This window comes from Schistocerca nitens, chromosome 2 (assembly GCF_023898315.1).
Source record: "Schistocerca nitens isolate TAMUIC-IGC-003100 chromosome 2, iqSchNite1.1, whole genome shotgun sequence".
NCBI classification, from domain to species: Eukaryota; Metazoa; Arthropoda; class Insecta; order Orthoptera; family Acrididae; genus Schistocerca; species Schistocerca nitens.
Genome location: NC_064615.1, coordinates 965434162 through 965453356, shown reverse-complemented (window position 1 = coordinate 965453356; position 19195 = coordinate 965434162). Strand labels below are relative to the sequence as shown.

At 44.2% G+C, this 19195-nt stretch overlaps 1 protein-coding gene across 1 annotated transcript in view; it reads left to right on the top strand.

Annotated features, from left to right (window-relative positions):
• LOC126234743 (UDP-glycosyltransferase UGT5-like) overlaps positions 1-19195 on the top strand; it is a 136745-nt gene that overhangs the window by 99187 nt on the left and 18363 nt on the right. Inside the window, exon 6 of the mRNA XM_049943489.1 lies at positions 12104-12323. Coding sequence (XP_049799446.1) covers positions 12104-12323 — 220 coding nt within the window. The remainder of the gene's footprint in view (positions 1-12103; positions 12324-19195) is intronic.

The following is a 19195-nucleotide window of genomic DNA, read 5'->3' as shown; positions in this document are numbered from 1 at the left end:
TTTTATGCAGAAGGAATTTCAAAGCTTGTGAAGAGATACGATAAGTGCCTCAATCGCTATGGAGACTATGTAGAAAAATAGTGCAAAGATGTAGTTGTAAGATGTATATATTAAAATATTTTTATTTAACTTGGTGTATTTTTTTAAATCAACCGGAGGTTACTTTCTGAACGGCCCTCGTATGGTGTAGAATAGGCCACATCGTCCCCATAGTGATTATTGCCAACTAGCTACTGAGGTGCAGTAGCATCTAGAAATCAGTTTACCTACACCCTCCCTAGGTGTCGCTACTTTGGGCTTGCTTATATGTAGTCATCATTTACGCAAAAACATAATCTGATAAAAGCACATTAGATAAAATGCATGTAGCAGACTTATTAAAATTGATGACTATTATAGAAACCAATTGTGATACATTGAAAGATGAATGCAGTTACCCATGTAAAATTATTAAAAGAAAATATATGAAGAATATAGATCCTACCCTTATTTTTTTATGGTGAATTTACGGTCAACAATTCATATAGCGTAATACATTGCCTGTGGCAACCTATAAATTACTTATGAAAGATAAAATGTCTATATGACAGCTGAAAAAGAGACAGATCAATGAACAGCGCCATCTGTTGGGTCGGCCGCTAGGATCTTATGTAGGCGCGCACCGATCGTAAGAACTTAACCAATAGAGGGCTTCACATACATCGTGACATGTCTCCCACAGAAAACTTTTAAACAACGTATAAGCATTCAATAAATAAAATTATATAGTTTGGCTATACATTCCACGAGTAGGTAGGAGATAATCAGTTACAAGATTAGAGCGACTACTGTGCGGAAGTAAGGGAACTGCCTTCTGTCATCAACATAACTCATCAAGTAAGGCCAGGTATAAATACGCGAGGCATCATTTGCTTCTTGTAGTATGTTATCAAACAAAGCAAAGCAGGCGTGGGGTACCCTAGGGGGTTCATGCCTTTTGGCATTGTAAATTTTTAACTCCAACAAGTCGAGAGCGCGACCCTTCTCTGCCCTGTGTAAAATACGCATACAACTCTCGCTATTCTTCCAAAACTTCAAAGACGATTTTCTGGAGAATTTGTGAGAGCTGCATCGAAATGCTTCGGTTGATTGATATTCGAGCTATGAACTTCACGTACCGTAAAAATAAAAAATTATCATGTAGGCTTGTTGTTAGCACCTCGCGAAGGCAGTCAGGCGAGTCGATGTCTGCATGTTGCAGCGGTAGCCGGTGGTGCAGCCTTCTCCGGCTGCCGCTCGGAGGGCTCCCGCCGCTCTCGCTGGCGACCGTCCGCCTTCTCCCGAACAAGACGCCCTGTCTGGTGTCTCCTACACCACTGTGCCCCACAGAGAGCCTTTCTGACTGTCCCTCACATTTCTCTTTATAAATGTCGTGTGGCTAGGGCCTGCCGTCGGATAGACCGTTCGCCGGGTGCAGATCTTTCGATTTGACGCCACTTCGGTGACTTCTGCGTCGATGGGGATGATATGTGATGATTAGGACAAAAAACACCCAGTCCCTCAGCAGGGAAAATCTCCGACCCAGCCAGGAATCGAACCCGGGCTCTTAGGATTGACATTTTGTCGCACTGACCACTTTTTTTAAATCTCATTTTGTTCGTTGTTGGTCGTTGTATTTGTTCTGGAAGGATGTCCCTTCACACTTGTTCAAGTTTGTCATTCACCCATTCACTCAGTTATTTTGTTACAGAGGGCAGCTATCTCTCCCACCGAACACGCTGAGCTACCGTGCCGGCTATTACACATTAATGTGACAAACGCCTGTGTTCGATGTCGACATGCAATAACAGACGGTAGGTGGCAGCACTAGCAATGTGCTGTTTACAGGGTGTAAATTTTAAGTTGGCAAACCAGAATAACTCGAAAAATAAGCTTCACACGAGAAAATGCGTAGATTCCAAAGTTGATTATTTTGGAGGGGGACATCTGCTGGTGCTAAAATTAGCCCGCCACCCCAGCCCCCTGAGGATGGGGTGGGAGGCAACTTTAAAATTTCAAATGGGTACACCCATTTTTTATTGCAGAATCAGATTCTACATAAAAAAAAACTACGTCCATTTTGTCTTAAACATTTGTTTTGATTCTTGGTAGTTTGCGCTGTAATTCAAGAAAATCCATGTTCTCATTTTTGCGAGGAACATGGTTACGGATAAATAAAAAATAATTATTTACTTCGTAAACTTTGATTCGTTGACACTAAAACTCTCCTTCTCTCCCCATAGGGTGTAGCGTTATACAAATCAGGCGTCTAGAATGGCGTTATACAAATCAGGCGTCGAGGATGGCGTTATACAAATCAGGCGTCGAGAATGGCGTTATCCAAATCAGCCGACGAGGCAACTGTGGTGCACTATGGGCAAGGGAGAATGACGGCTGCAGAATGGGTGTGCTACTGGTCAACAACTGAAAGCACAGACAAACGACGGGGCTAACAACAGCGTTTCCTCAACGGCTGTCCAGCGAACGTTCCTCCGTGTGGTGCTCTGCAGGAGGTGCGTCGTTCATGCACACATGCTGACTGCCGTTCATCGGCGACGAAGGCTGGCATTTGCACGTCAGTACCGTGAGTAGACTTCTACTGAATGGCGCCAGGTGGCCATTTGAGATGAATCAAATTTCATGCTTCATTGGACAGATGGCCGTTCGGTTGTACGGCTTAAAAATCTCACAGCAAACACTGAAGCCGGAGGAGGGGCCGTTATGGTTTGGGGAATGTTTTCGTAGCGTTCCCAATGTGACAGCGTCATTATCGAAAACACAGTGGATCAACACAAGAATGTTTCTATCCTTGCCGACCATGTCCAAGCGTATATGCACTTTGTTTCTCCGCGGCACGACAACATATACACTACTGGCCATTAAAATTGCTATACCAAATGCAGATGATAAAAGAGTATTCATTGGACAAATATATTATACTAGAACTGACATGTGATTACATTTTCACGCAATTTGGGTGCATAGATCCTGAGAAATCAGTACCCAGAACAACCACCTCTTGCCGTAATGAAGGCCTTGATACGCCTGGGCATTAAGTCAAACAGAGCTTGGATGGCGTGTACAGGTACATCTGTTCGTGCAGCTTCAACACGATACCACAGTTCATCAAGAGTAGTGACTGGCGTATTGTGACGGGCAAGTTGTTCGGCCACAATTGACCAGACGTTTTCAATTGGTGAGATATCTGGAGAATGCGCTGGCCAGGGCAGCAGTCGAACATTTTCTGTATCCAGAGAGGCCCGTACAGAACCTGCAACATGCGGTCGTGCATTATCCTGCAGAAATGTATGGTTTCGCAGGGATCGAATGAAGGTTAGAACCACGGGTCGTAACACATCTGAAATGTAACGTCCACTGTTCAGAGTGCCGTCAATGCGAGCAACAGGTGACCGAGACGTGTAGCCTATGTCACCACAAACCATCACGCAGGGTGATACGCCAGTATGGCGATGACGAATACACGCTTCCAATGTGCGTTCACCGCGATGTCGCCAAACACTGAAGTGATCATCATGATGCTGTAAACAGAACCTGGATTCATCCGAAAAAATGACGTTTTGCCATTCGTGCACCCAGGTTCGTCGTTGAGTACACCATCGCAGGCGCTCCTGTCTGTGATGCAGCGTTAAGGGTAACCGCAGCCGTGGTCTCCGAGCTAATAGTCCATGCTGCTGCAAACGTCGTCGAACCGTTCGTGCAGATGGTTGTTGTCTTGCAGACGTCCCCATCTGTTGACTCAGGGATCGAGACGTGGCTGCACCATCCGTAACAGCCATGCGGATAAGATGCCTGTCATCTCGACTGCTGATACGAGGCCGTTGGGATCCATCACGGCGTTCCGTATTACCTTCCTGAACTCACCGATCCCACAATCTGCTAACAGTCATTTGATCTCGGCCAACGCGAGCATCAGTGTCACGATACGATAATCCGCAATCGGAAACGTGATGGTACGCATTTCTCCTCCTTACACGGGCATCACAACAACGTTTCACCTGGCAACGCCGGTCAACTGCTGTTTGTGTATGAGAAATCGGTTGGAAACTTTCCTCATGTCAGCACGTTGTAGGAGTCGGGTGTCGCCACCGGCGCCAACCTTGTGTGAATGCTCTGAAAAGCTAATCATTTGCATATCACAGCATCTTCTTCCTGTCGGATAAATTTCGAGTCTGTAGCACGTCATCTTCGTCGTGTAGCAATTTTAATGGCCAGTAGGGTACCAACAGGACAATGAAACGTGTCGCGCAGCACGCAGTGTTGGTGTGTAGTTCGAAGAGCCTCAAGATGGGTTTACCGTACTCACCTGGCCACCAAACTTACCGCTTTCAAACACAATCCAGAATCCGTGGAACCACCTCGATCGGACTGTTTATCAATCGAGACACATAGAAAGCGCAGTTGGCTACGGCCCAGGCGTCGCCATGGATCCACATCCCTGTCGATATCTTCCAGAACCTCACCAAATGTCTTCCTGTATGTCTCGCAGCGGTCCAAGCTGCAAAAGGTGGTTATTAAGGCTTTTGACACGTGGTCACATTAATGTGACTTGCCAGTGTGGTCACTCTCCGCGTGTTTTACAAATCAAATAATCAGGTTTTCTTTACAAAAGATAGTAATGACGTTCTTAATTGTTTATAATTATCAGTAGTTTGAAAGTTTAACACCATAAAGTAGGTATTGTAGTTTCAATTTACCTTCTATGGTTTCCAGCAATGCTGGTGCGTGTCGTCGTAGTGTTCCTGTGTCGGCTGTGCAGAACACTTGAACACGTCCATCTTGGTAAATGTACGCTACGGAAATTGTTGAAAACGTTTTGGATCTCATCTTCGCAGAACTGTTACACACTGAATACTGACGATTATCAACTCAGTAGGATCAGTTTTTCTAGTTTTAATCAGCTCTATATCCTGAAAGAATGTTGTTGTTGTTGTGGTCTTCAGTCCTGAGACTGGTTTGATGCAGCTCTCCATGCTACTCTATCCTGTGCAAGCTTCTGCACCTCCCAGTACCTACTGCAGCCTACATCCCTCTTAATCTGCTTAGTGTATTCATCTCTTGGTCTCCCTCTACGATATTTACCCTCCACGCTGCCCTCCAATACTAAATTGGTGATCCCTCGATGTCTCAGAACATGTCCTACCAACCGATTCCTTCTTCTAGTCAAGTTGTGCCACAAGCTCCTCTTCTCCCCAATTCTATTCAATACGTCCTCATTAGTTATGTGATCTACCCATCTAATCTTCAGCATTCTTCTGTACCACCACATTTCGAAAGCTTCTATTCTATTCTTGTCTATACTATTTATCGTCCACGTTTCACTTCCATACATGGCTACACTCCATAGAAATACTTTCAGAAATGACTTCCAGACATTTAAATCTATACTCGATGTTAACAAATTTTTCTTCTTCAGCAACGCTTTCCTTGCCATTGCCAGTCTACATTCTATATCCTCTCTACTTCGACCATCATCAGTTATTTTGCTTCCCAAATAACAAAACTCCTTTACTACTTTAAGTGTCTCATTTCCTAATCTAATTCCCTCAGCATCACCCTACTTAATTCGACTACATTCCATTATCCTCGGTTTGCTTTTGTTGATGTTCATCTTATACCCTCCTTTCAAGACACCGTCCATTCCGTTCAACTGCTCTTCCAAGTCCTTTGCTGTCTCTGACAGAATTACAATGTCATCGGCGAACCTCAAAGTTTTTATTTCTTCAAAAAAAAAAAAAAATGGCTCTGAGCACTATGGGACTCAACTGCTGTGGTCAGAAGTCCCCTAGAACTTAGAATTACTTAAATCTAACTAACCTATGGACATCACACACATCCATGCCCGAGGCAGGATTCGAACCTGCGACCGTAGCGGTCGTGCGGTTCCAGACTGTAGCGCCTTTAAGCGCTCGGCCACTCCGGCCGGCTTTTATTTCTTCTCCATGGATTTTAATAACTACTCCGAACTTTTCTTTTGTTTCCTTTATTGCTTGCTCAATATACAGATTGAATAACATCGGGGAGAGGCTACAACCCTGTCTCACTCCCTTCCCGACCACTGCTTCCCTTTCATACCCCTCGACTCTTATAACTGTCATCTGGTTTCTGTACAAATTGTAAATACCCCTGCCATCATCAGAATTTGAAAGAGAGTATTCCAATCAACAATGTCAAAAGCTTTCTCTAAGTCTACAAATGCTAGAAACGTAGGTTTGCCTTTCCTTAATCTTTCTTCTAAGATAAGTCGTAGGGTCAGTATTGCCTCACGTGTTCCAACATTTCTACGGAATCCAAACTGATCTTCCCCGAGGTCGGCTTCTATCAGTTTTTCCATTCGTCTGTAAAGAATTCGCGTTAGTGTTTTGCAGCTGTGACTTATTAAACTGATAGTTCGGTAATTTTCACATCTGTCAACACCTGCTTTCTTTGGGATTGGAATTATTATATTCTTTTTGAAGTCTGAGGGTATTTCGCCTGTCCTATACATCTTGCTCACCAGATTACCTGAAAGAATATGGGCGTCATTTTTAGGGGTCTGTACCTCAGTCGATAAAAAGGGAACCCTTACAGGATTGCTTCGTCGTCCACATTTCTGTCCGTCTGTCTCTCAGACCCACTGTTAAGAACGCTTTCTTCCAGGAAAGGGAAAAGATATGACGCTGAATTAATGTTAGGTACTAAGGAACGATCCTTCGGGGCTGTGAAAAGTTGAAGCTCCTAAATCATTGCTGTGAAAATATATGGTAATTGACGTCACATATTTCGATACTCACACATCAAAACCTGTAGGGTATTCCTGTTGACCTAGCAACATGAAATTTGACGAGCAGCAAGGTTTCGACATAGAAGTAAAAGAAAAATCCGAAAATTGTTAATTTCTAATTACATCAGTTTTTAATTTTTGCTGTTTGTTGTCCATCTGTCCGTCCGTCTGTTAGGACCGCCTTTTGCCAGGAATGGGTAGAGGTTGAAATTTCTATATTTAAATGAGTGTGACTGCACTTAAATTGCAGAATGACACAGAAGATGAAACTTCTACGTTATTTGATTCTGAAACAGCTGAGTAAAGCTGAACGTACTGCGCCTTCTTCCTCTTTACTTTTTCTTATCATGTCAACACTGACCCACAACATTCCAGCGCAGCGCAATCTGACTGTTCAAAAAAATTACAACCTGGATTCAAATAATTAATTCAACAGAATGGCCCTGACTAAAAAGATATCTTAACAATAACCTATACATTTCATTAAGCACTTACCTCACAAAAATATTCATTACCCGAACTACTGCAATACAGTGAGCGTCAGTACTGCCAGCTAAATAAAAGATTCTAACCACGAAGGCCACTAACTACTAATAGGCATGTGATTAGCAGAGGAAAGATTTTGTTGCAAACCAAATAATGTAATTTTTTTACCTTAATAACGTGACATCCAGTTCAAACACGAATATACATCGTCAGTGACATCTACTTCAAAGGTATATAAGCATGAATCCAAGTCGAACATGAACAGATCGTTAGCCTACGCTAACACTTCAGACCTCTACCCTCCATCAATGCTAATTTCTCGCATCTAACATCCATCACTGTTGGCTGTTCACTTCCAACTGCCTAACAGTACTTCCATCACTGCTGGCGACTAACTTCCAACTGCCGAACACTACTGGCGATTAACTTCCAACGAGTCCTATAAGTCACAGAGTCTCTTACAAAGAGCCGGCCGCTGTGGCTGAGCGGTTCTAGGCGCTTCAGTCCGGAATCGCGCTGCTGCTACGTCGCAGGTTCGAATCCTGGCTCGGGCATGGATGTGTCTCATGTCCTTAGGTTAGTTAGGTTTAAGTAGTTCTAAGCCTAGGGGACTGATGACCTCAGATCTACATCTACATCTATACTCCGCGAGCCACCTTACGGTGTGTGGCGGAGGGTACTTATTGTACCACTATCTGATCCCCCCTTCCCTGTTCCATTCACGAATTGTGCGTGGGAAGAACGACTGCTTGTAAGTCTCCGTATTTGCTCTAATTTCTCGGATCTTTTCGTTGTGATCATTACGCGAGATATATGTGGGCGGTAGTAATATGTTGCCCATCTCTTCCCGGAATGTGCTCTCTCGTAATTTCGATAATAAACCTCTCCGTATTGCGTAACGCCTTTCTTGAAGTGTCCGCCACTGGAGCTTGTTCAGCATCTCCGTAACGCTCTCGCGCTGACTAAATGTCCCCATGACGAATCGCGCTGCTTTTCGCTGGATCATGTCTATCTCTTCTATTAATCCAACCTGGTAAGGGTCCCATACTGATGAGCAATACTCAAGAATCGGACGAACAAGCGTTTTGTAAGCTACTTCTTTCGTCGATGAGTCACATTTTCTTAGAATTCTTCCTATGAATCTCAACCTGGCGCCTGCTTTTCCCACTATTTGTTTTATGTGATCATTCCATTTCAGATCGCTCCGGATAGTAACTCCTAAGTATTTTACGGTCGTTACCGCTTCCAATGATTTACCACCTATGGCATAATCGTACTGGAATGGATTTCTGCCCCTATGTATGCGCATTATATTACATTTATCTACGTTTAGGGAAAGCTGCCAGCTGTCGCACCATTCATTAATCCTCTGCAGGTCTTCCTGGAGTACGTACGAGTCTTCTGATGTTGCTACTTTCTTGTAGACAACCGTGTCATCTGCAAATAGCCTCACGGAGCTACCGATGTTGTCAACTAAGTCCCATAGTGTTACAGCTATTTGAACCATTTTTTTGTTACAAACAAAGCGCAGTCAGACATCCAATGCAAAGCGCTACACAGCGCTGCCAACACAGAAGCAGCCCACATACAATGTGTACAGTTGAAATTCACCCCAAATACTAAGGTCTGCGGTCCCTTGTCGGTGTAATAAATTTAAGCTTCTAACTCAACGCAGTGAAAAGATACGGCCAAGTACGCCACATATTTTGAGACTCGGAGACTCAATGATCAAAACCAGTCCATGAACTATTTATATACATGTCGTGCCTGGTGGTCTAGCGGTAAAACGTGTGCACGGAAATATGGAGGTTGTTGGGAATCCCCAGCAACAACAATAGGTGGTTCGGATTCCACCTACATTTGCCCGAGTTGGCTGACTGGGGTGGGTTGGGGACACGCAAATCGGCGAATGGGCGTCCAGGTAGGCGGCTGAGCGACACGAAATTATGATCATTATGTACAAATTGAGCCCTCAAAGCGCCAATCATACTCGTACCTAACCTGTTTCTTATACACCCTGTGTATGGGTTTCCGTACTACTCTTGCACAGTGCCAAAGAGGCCGCCAGCTTAATGTCCCCCTACAGGGAAGATTCCACGTCAACAGTCCCTAGATGGCCCAACTCCATGATACACTAAAAAGGTGCTTACGGCTCTCCTGGATCATCAGCAACTGTTACAACAGTACCTGCTGGTGTTGCTGATCAAATACGTTTGAGGAAAATATCTTCCATTTCAAACTGGACATCTCTCGGAATAGGGCTACTACACGAGCGACGTCAGCGATTTTAAATACGGATGTGAATGTTCCGTAAAACTGCGGTTTCAGAAAACTACATGCCATACAGGCAAGTGACACTTTACAGTGCATAGAGCATCTTCCCAAGTTTCGATTCATAGTACGCCCCCTTGATGTAGTTGTAGTGCGCTCTACTAGCAGCAGGCGTGTCAGAGCATAGCAGATAATAGAAAGATGAGTGCGTTTTGTGTCCCTGAAATCGCTAAATGTGAATTAATTCTGACGGTTCAGCGACGATTTCACACCAAATATCAGGTAAAAGCTCTAACAGGCAAAACAGTAGGTGGGTAGTACGCAAGGTTCCGTGGGACCGGCTGACCTACGTGATGCGAAGGAAACGGGCCGGCCGGGAGAGTCAGCAGAGACGCTGGAGTGTCTGGGAATCAGTAACTGGCGCGTTCTACACAAACGGCTGTGTGTGAAACACCTCCAGCTTCATTTGGTACACGCGCCGACTATTCGGCACAAGAGCCCCATTTTGACTGTTGCAATGGCTTGCAGCGGCTACTGGAGGAAGATGGTTTTTCACAGAAGCTGGTTTTCAGTGACGGAGCTACGTTTCATTTGTCTGGAAAGGTGAATAGACCTAACGCGCCTGTTTGTGGCACAGAACACTCACACAAGATTCTGGAACACCTTCATGGCTTTCGTAGAGACAACACCTTTCGTGCTACGTCCTCTTCGAAAGGGGAACTTACTAGACATACTGCAGTAGTCGCCCGCTGCTTCGCTCGTCTAGACTGTAAGGCCCGCACAGGTATTTTTTCTTTTGTTTGTCTTTAATGGAATCTTAATATTGTTCAGAATGAATGGTTCGAATGGCTCTGAGCACTATGGGACTTAACAGCTATGGTCATCAGTCCCCTAGAACTTAGAACTACTTAAACCTAACTAACCTAAGGACATCACACAACACCCAGTCATCACGAGGCAGAGAAAATCCCTGACCCCGCCGGGAATCGAACCCGGGACCCCGGGCGTGGGAAGCTAGAACGCTACCGCACCACCACGAGCTGCGGACAATATTGTTCAGAAATTACAACACTTAACACTTCAGGCTAATTAAGGCCATAGACGAATGATCTCATCCGAATGTACTTCTGACCACAAAACTATTCTGCTAGCTCTCCTTAAAGCTGTCTTTTGAGTTCTTGTGATGATATTTCCATAGAAACTTTCATCCTCTAACAAATTTCTTTATTTCTAGTCAAGAAGTGAAATTCCAATTTTCATAGACTTAGCTTTCAAAATTTTTTAATGCAATCATATATTTTCTTAAAAATTTTGATCGCTTTAATAGCTGAATTTCGAAAAACACTGAAACACGCATTTTTTTTTATTTCTAACAGAGAAGTCAAATACCAATTTCCATAAATGTAGCTCCAAAATGCTTTGCTGGTTCTTTGATAATGATTGATTTAAGAAAGTGTTCACTCAGTGTACATCCCCTTAGTGGTCGAATTTCCAAATAAGGCTGGAACATGTACTTTTTTAAATTTTTGACTGGGAAACCAAATAGCAATTTTCTACCTTCAAAATTGCATTAAGAGCAACGTATTCCAAATAGCCTTTCATTCTCTGTTTTACCACCTTTAGGGGTGTAATTTCGAACAGATCCTTCTTAAACGATGCCTACAGTCTGGGTTGGGCGATGATGACAGTGAGTCAGTCAGGACATTTTCTTTTATTTATAGAGATTACAGCGATACATTACATACTTCATTTTATAACAAGACGGTGCTCCGGCACACATTCTTTCAGACGCCCTTGATTACCTTGATGCCGGATTGCCTCAACTTTGACATGGATGTTCTTCCCATCTTGGCTCTTCTTTTCAGTAGTGCCCATGGCGATCTAAATTTACTTCATATGATTTCTTATTGTGGGCTTATGTCAAACATCTTGTATTCCTCCATCCACTGCCGTTTAAGCTGGAAGATCTGTAAGTCGCCGATATCAGCCATGGCGTGTTAGGGGGTATACAGCAAGAGTTTTACTATCGTATTTACGTTTGCCATGTTACAGTCACAGCCCATACTAATCATATGTAACGTGTGCTAAAATGGTTAAAATGGCTCTGAGCACTATGGGAGTTAACATCTGTGGTCATCAGTCCCCTAGAACTTAGAGCTACTTAAACCTAACTAACCTAAGGACATCACACACATCCATGCCCGAGGCAGATTTCGAACCTGCGACCGTAGCTGTCACGCGGTTCCGGACTGAGCGCCTAGAACAGCGAGACCACCGCGGCCGGCTAACGTGTGCTAAATCTTAGAGAGATGATCTATCCTCTGTTATGTCTCTATTCCCTGTACATCTTCTAGTATCATATACCCTGGGAAACTACTTATGAATAAGTCCGTATTAGTCCGGCTACTCCGTGTCCTGATAACACATATGAAGCGTTCTAGACTAACTAGTGTACAGAAGGCACTCTGTCCAGTTTCACTGTTGATTATCAGGGAAAATCGTAAGGATGAACTTTATTATATGGGGTGTCATGATTTCTGTCTACAGGTCATCCGAAGGTCCGCCTCTTCATCACGCAGGGAGGTCTTCAGAGCATGAACGAAGCAACGTACCACGCAGTGCCGTTCCTAGTCATCCCATTCTTCGCTGACCAGGCGCACAATGCAGCCAAGATTGCGCAGGCGCAGCTGGGAGTCAGGCTGGAGTTCGACGACGTCGCCAAAGAAACAGTGCTGCGCAGTTCGCGTTCAGTTCTGGAGGATCCAAAGTAGGTATTCCACCCTGTTTTCACTGACGCTTTGAGATGGAACTTCTGGAAGAGTGTAAAGTATCTGTTCCTTCCTGCGTAGATTTCTTTCTCATGTTGCTCTAGAAACTTACGGGAATGCAGCCTTCGACAACTACCGACATTTCAACAGGTGTACACCCTGTGCAAGGGGATTTAAAACCTCGGTATGCGAGGCATATGCCGACGCAAAACACACACACACACACATACACACACACACACACACACACATACAGACACACTGTAAACACTAGTGCAACCGCACAATGAAAGATGGCTTGTACCGTTCAATAGTGAATACTGATAACCAGTGAGTGAGGTAGCATTACCTCCGTGTCCCTCTATTGTTTGACCAGCAATAAAGCCAGATTCCAAGCATAAACTTCCATCTCTGTTTACATTACTTGCTAAAATTATAATTTACATTGTTTCCTTAACATTGTCCCAAAAGCTGGAAATTAAATGCTGGGATCTCCATGTTGTTATATTCCTCAGGATCACCGGTGTAAAGGCAATGTTCCATAGCAGCAGATTTGTTTGGCTGTTTGCAAGCGTTTGTGACTCTTATGCTTGACACCCCGTTAGTTCGGGATACTGATAGGCCGACCAGTGCATAACATGTGGACGTCTTATAAAGTAGTTATACTCACCAGTGCATAAAAAGGTATTCCGTGACACGTGTGCCTTACGTACCGTAATTAATGGAAACAAGGCGTCGAATCCGAAGATAAACGCTTATCAACAGAATCTAGACAGCCACAACCTAATCGTTATCGCACGAGTGTTTACAGTGAACAATGACGATCCAAATGTAAAAAAGTAACATTAATAAATAAATGATAATAAGTTTCCCTGTAGTTAGCCAAATCTTGTACAAGAAAATTGTCGGAATGAATTTAGGTTCGAGAATAAAAACGGTCGCCAGTCCCAAAACGAGCACAGGTTAAATTATGTAAATGATTGTAATGGCTTCGAAATCAAGCAAATACTAGGCAGGAATGATACGAGATGGGGAACTAATCAGAATGCACTCGCACGATCTTAGATGTAGAGAAAGCGTGTAAAATGAAGGCTAAATACGTTAATTGGGAATACAAGGATGTCAATTATAACTGCGAAAACAACTATTTATCAGTACTACTGGTAAGTAGACTTACGCACACAACTTCATCTACAGAAAACAACATACACCCATAAAATTACTTTGACTACAAGAAAGCCAGCATACTTTTGTCATAGAAATATAAATTGTCTTTACATATTTTTTAGTTTGAACTGATAGTCTGCAGTAGTAGTGAAATACTGTATGGTCAACTATAGTTACTACTGCTTTTTACTACACCAGTTACTTGATTGAAAATGAACTGTAAATATTGCTGAATCTGTTTTCTTTTGACTACATTGGTGTCCAAAATTAAAGAAACAAATGGAAATTTTGCAAGAATGCTTTTATTTTGCAAGAAAACAGTGCAAACAGGTGAAAGTAAAGTAGAAACAATCTAAAGAATACAGAACGTAATCAGCTGCAACATGCATAACACTAGACAAAAATGTTCTTCGTGTCTTTCCAACTTAACGGATTTGCACAAACATTCTAACAACTGGTTAATGTGCGTAGTATGGAGTGTAGCCACATCTAGCAACAATACAGGCCTGACAACGACGGGACATGCTGTAAATGACGTTACAAATGTCATGTTGAGGCAGTAACACCCATTCTTCCTGCAGAGCGGCTCGCATTCTTGGAGAGTGTTGTTGCTGGATGCTGAAGTGACTCTATCCGTCTCCCTAGCGCATCCCAGACACGCTCTATGAGCAGACCACGTCATGCGTTCAATATCTTCCGTTTCCAAGAAAACATCGACCACCTGTGCTCTATGACATCGAGCCAAAGACTCCTCACGGTACATGACCGCAGTTAAACCTCGCCAATTCATCCGTACAATTTCATGAAGAGGTCAACATAATAACTGCCCACACCATTAGGGATACTCATCGATATTAGTCTCTTTCCCGAAATCGTCTTCCACGTTCCTTCCAGATGTGAATGCTTGGAGAATCACTCTCTGAACCAAATCGGGACTCATCTGTGAAAAGAACATTGGCCCACTGTTCGACATCCAGGTGCTATGTTGACGACTCCGCTCTAGACGTTTCCTTCTGTGAAGTCTCATCAGAGGTACACATATAGCAGGCCATGACAATAAAGGCCCCTCTGCCGAAACCTTCTGTACACCATTTGTCTCGATACAACACGTACAGTGGATGTTGCGAGGTCAAATGCCAGTTGCCGTGCAGTACTAAGTCGGTACCGTAGTGCCCTTACAGCCAAATAACGTTCCTGTCTTTCTGATATCATACATGGTGGGCCATGGTCTAGTCTTGGGAATACTGTTTCGGTCTCTATAAATTGGCGTCACATCCGAGAAACAACAGAACGATTCGCATTAAGCCATCGGGCCACATCAGTTTGCGAGTTTCCTGCTTCCATTCTTGCTATGGCCCTCCACAGCAGAGAATCTGTAGGCATGTTCTATATGCCATACGCCCCTGCCTGTGACTGTGTACACAGCAATTGTGGAAGTACGACTACCCCGAAAACAATACCCTGCTAGATAGGTGCCCTGACGTCATAGTTGCCGTGGTTGTCGGTGGACCGGAATGCCATCTTCCGTGCAGAACACTATCGCAACGACATCTTTCGACAGTTTGTAGGATTATATCGTGATTTAGACGCAGGGTGGGGAAGTAGCAGTTTGTTGCTTTAATTTTGGACACCAGGGTATTTCATTCATTCATTACTTGCTCGGAAATCATGGTGAGGAGGAGAGGATCCTGTTGATGCTCAACGACTTAGGACAATTAAGTTCCAATCGCAAAATTTACGCTTTTACTAAAGACACACTAATGTTCCAAAAAAGTTATTATAACACTGGCATGTTTATTCCACAGCTCCAAAATACTGGTTGGGCCTTACTTTGCGATGAGCTGCTTGTGGTGCGATGTAAAGATTATTATGCAATTCGTTATTGGCAATAGGCTCTTCTTAATTAACGAGCAACTTGAATAAATTTGAGCAACGCAATATTCTTCATTAATTCCAAAACCTTCTTGCGACCAGGTACTGTGACCATAAACATGCTTGTTAACTTACATTTTGCCTTGCCAGGTGTTACAACACCATTTCCAGTAAAATCTCTGCTTGATATTTGCACACCTCTGTACCACACCACAGATGCTTCGCAACTCCACTCTGCCCTCATTTCGACTGCTCGCACTCGCGCCAACTGTGTTATTGTTACTTTTTTGATCAGGAAATTGAAATCGTCAATAGATGAGAAAAATAGTCCAGAACAAATTAGTCCAGAGATGAGTCCACGGACGACAGTTAACGGCACATGTGCAGAGACGAGAAAGTCGCAGATGAAAGTGCGAACGCAACAGTTCCTCCCGGGAAAACCGGAACTTTGGTTCGCGATGCTTGAACTGGGATTCGAGCAAAATGAAATAACTGATGAATATACGAGATTTCCGGTGGCCGTAAACACATTAGAGGCGAAAGCTGCTAATTTTACAGCGGACGTAATACTTCAGCCCACAAAGGAACTGCAATACACAATTTTAGAGAAGTTACTGATCGACAGAATGTCTAAACCACTTGAGGAACGCATACAGCATGTGCTGAAGAATGAACAGATGGGCGACAGGACCTCCTCCGAGTACTGGCGACACCTGCGAGGCATCGTCGGAGAAGAAGGCTTACCAAATGTGACACTGCGGCACATTTGGCTGCGACAGATACACGGTGCAGTCAAGAAGGCGGTAGTTACCTGCGCAAAAGACGATGTCTAGACATTGATAACGATAGCAGACAATGTTTACGCGACAATGGACAATACTCAAACGGCATGTATGGCAGTTGTTGCGGAAGGCTGAGCACAACAAGAGATCGCAGCTTTACGGAAGAACGAGCCTGGGGATTTGGCCGAACAACTGCAGGACCCTATGGATAAAGCTGACGCGTTACAACGATAAGAGTCCCAGTTTTTACTGTATAGGAAGAGCTCAACTGGTCAGAAGAAAGATAACAACTAGATTAACAGCGGCAGCTAGCAGGAGAAGATGTGTTGGTACCACCGGCAATTTGGTGACAACGCAATGAGATGGGCTAGACCGTGTGCGTAGGCACGGCCGGCAGTAGGCACGGCAGGCTGCGGGAACTAACAGCAGGGAGGTGAGCACGTCAAGGGGTACGGGATGGTGAGTAATTTTCCAACGTTATCCACCCCTTCACAGAGGTTTATGTTAAAGACGTGACACTGTGTCGTTACTATATGACTGACTCGCGGTCAAATGTCAATGCACTGCCATTCAAGAATTATCAGACTACCACCACAACCTCACAGGTGCATCTCACGGCGGCACCGAGCGAGGTGGCGCAGTGGTTAGCACACTGGACTCGCATTCTGGAGGACGACGGTTCAATCCCGTCTCCGGCCATCCTGATTTAGGTTTTCCGTGATTTCCCTAAATCGTTTCTGGCAAATACCGGGATGGTTCCTTTGAAAGGGCACGGCCGATTTCCTTCCCAATCCTTCCCTAACCCGAGCTTGCGCTCCGTCTCTAATGACCTCGTTGTCGACGGGACGTTAAACACTAACCACCACCACCACCACCACCATCTCATGGCGCCTACGACATGGAGGTGGATTTAGGATATAGACAGAGTTCATTTGGAACTCTGCGCTACCACAGGCGTCAGAGTCCAAATTAGGTGCCGACTTCCTCTGTAATGTGGGAATCGAGATGACCATCATTGCTGAATAGATTCAAAGAGATGGTACGCTTGTACGAAAGATACGTCGCACGGCAGGTTGCATGCACAAAGGGGTGGCACAGTTCTAAAATGGCAGCACAAGGGCACTTCATCCAACGGTGACGCGTAACACAGTGCAAAACATTAGAACCATGACCGGTCAGCCAGTATCACAACGAGCAAGAAGCTTAGCCTCAAATCGCTTTATAGCGGCGAAGGCCGAATCCGAGGGTTTATTAAAAGCGAGTGTGATAAGTACGAGGGTTGACGGGAAAGTAATGCCTCCACATTCGTAACTCTTCAACAGTTGGCAGCATTGGTATACGGCAGGTACTGGCTTGTTCCATGGCCTCTTCTCTACAGGTCCACTTGACGGGAAGCCTTAACATTGAACGGTTGTGTCGTTACGGAGTAAAGTATGGAACACTGCGCAGACGGTCGGTCAATGCGATTTAAGCAACGTGCAGTAATTGAATTCTTGACAGCAGAAATTGTCACCCCAAATGATATTCATCAGAGAATGAAAGCAGTTTATGGTGACTGTGTTGATGTGAGTAGTGTGAGTCGTTGGGCGAGTAAGTTTAAAGATGTTGAGCCGGGAACATCTGACCTGCGTGACAAAGAGTTGGACGTCCTTTGACAGCATCCACCGAGTTTCACATGCAAAATGTTGACAGATTGATTCAGGTCGATCGTCGTATTACTCAAAGAGAAGCTGCAAGCACAATCGGCATTTCACAAGAACGTGTGGTTAACATTATTGCTTTCATTGGCTATCGGAAGATCTGTGCACGATGGGTACCCCGGATGCTGACTCCTGAAATGAAAGCGCACAGACTTGAAATTTGCCAGGAACTCCCCTCTCGTTATGAGAATGAAGGTGACGCCTTTCTCCATTCAATTGTGACAGGGGACGAAATGTGGGTACACCATTACGACCCGGAGACTAAATGTCAGTCTATAGAATATAGACGCAAATATTCTCCCCAGAAAAAGAAATTCAAGACGCAGCCCTCAGCTGGAAAAATCATGGCCACAGTGTTCTGGGACACAGATGGTGTTACCCATGTTGATTTCCATGGTCGCGGAACAACAATAAATTGAGAGTTTTACATCACAACGCTGCGAAATCAGAAACGAACGCTAACAAGGGTCCGAAAGGAAAAGTGAAATGTTTTGCTACAGCATGACAATGCCAAACCACACACTTCACGTGCCACAACACAGCACTTCAGAGACTGAATCTCACCACTATACGGTATCCTCCATACAGTTCAGATTTAGCACCGTCTGACTTCCATCTGTTCCCGATAATGAAAGACGATCTGCGGGGACATCATTATGCTTCTGATGAAGACGTTGAGAGAACTAAGAGATTGTGGTTGCGGAAACAGAGTGTCAACGTCTTCCTTGACGGCTTCAGAAAACTTGTTCATTGTTGGCAGAAATGTATCCGATTGGCTCGTGATTATGTGGAAAAGTGAATATTGGTGATTAAAGATCACATTCTAAGGATTATTTCTGTGCTTGATTTATTAAAATATTCCCATCCAAACCAAATTAACGAAGGTGGAGGCATTACTTTCCATTCAACACTCGTACATCCGATAGCCCATGGGCATCGCCGCTACACCATCTAAAAAAGGAGGACAGCACTTGGAGACCTTGAGGTGACTATCGGGAGATAAACACCCGCAGTGTTTCAGACAGTTACCCGACACCCAACCTCAGGTTTTAACACTGTTCTCACAGTATCGCAAACCATGCCATACACATAACCTTCTGAAGAAGGACAGTAAGTGCCCGAAACCGGGCAAAAATTTACATTTCTTATGTGTGTCTGGCTGCATATTATTTCATTATACCTTTCGGGTTATTCGAGTACGCCCGAACGCCTTTCCACATCTACATCTACAAGGATAGTCTGCAAATCACATTTGTCTGTCAGAGGGTTCATCGAACCACTTTCACAATTCTCTATTATTCCAATCTCGTATACCACGCGGAAAGAACGAACATCTATATCTTTTCGTAC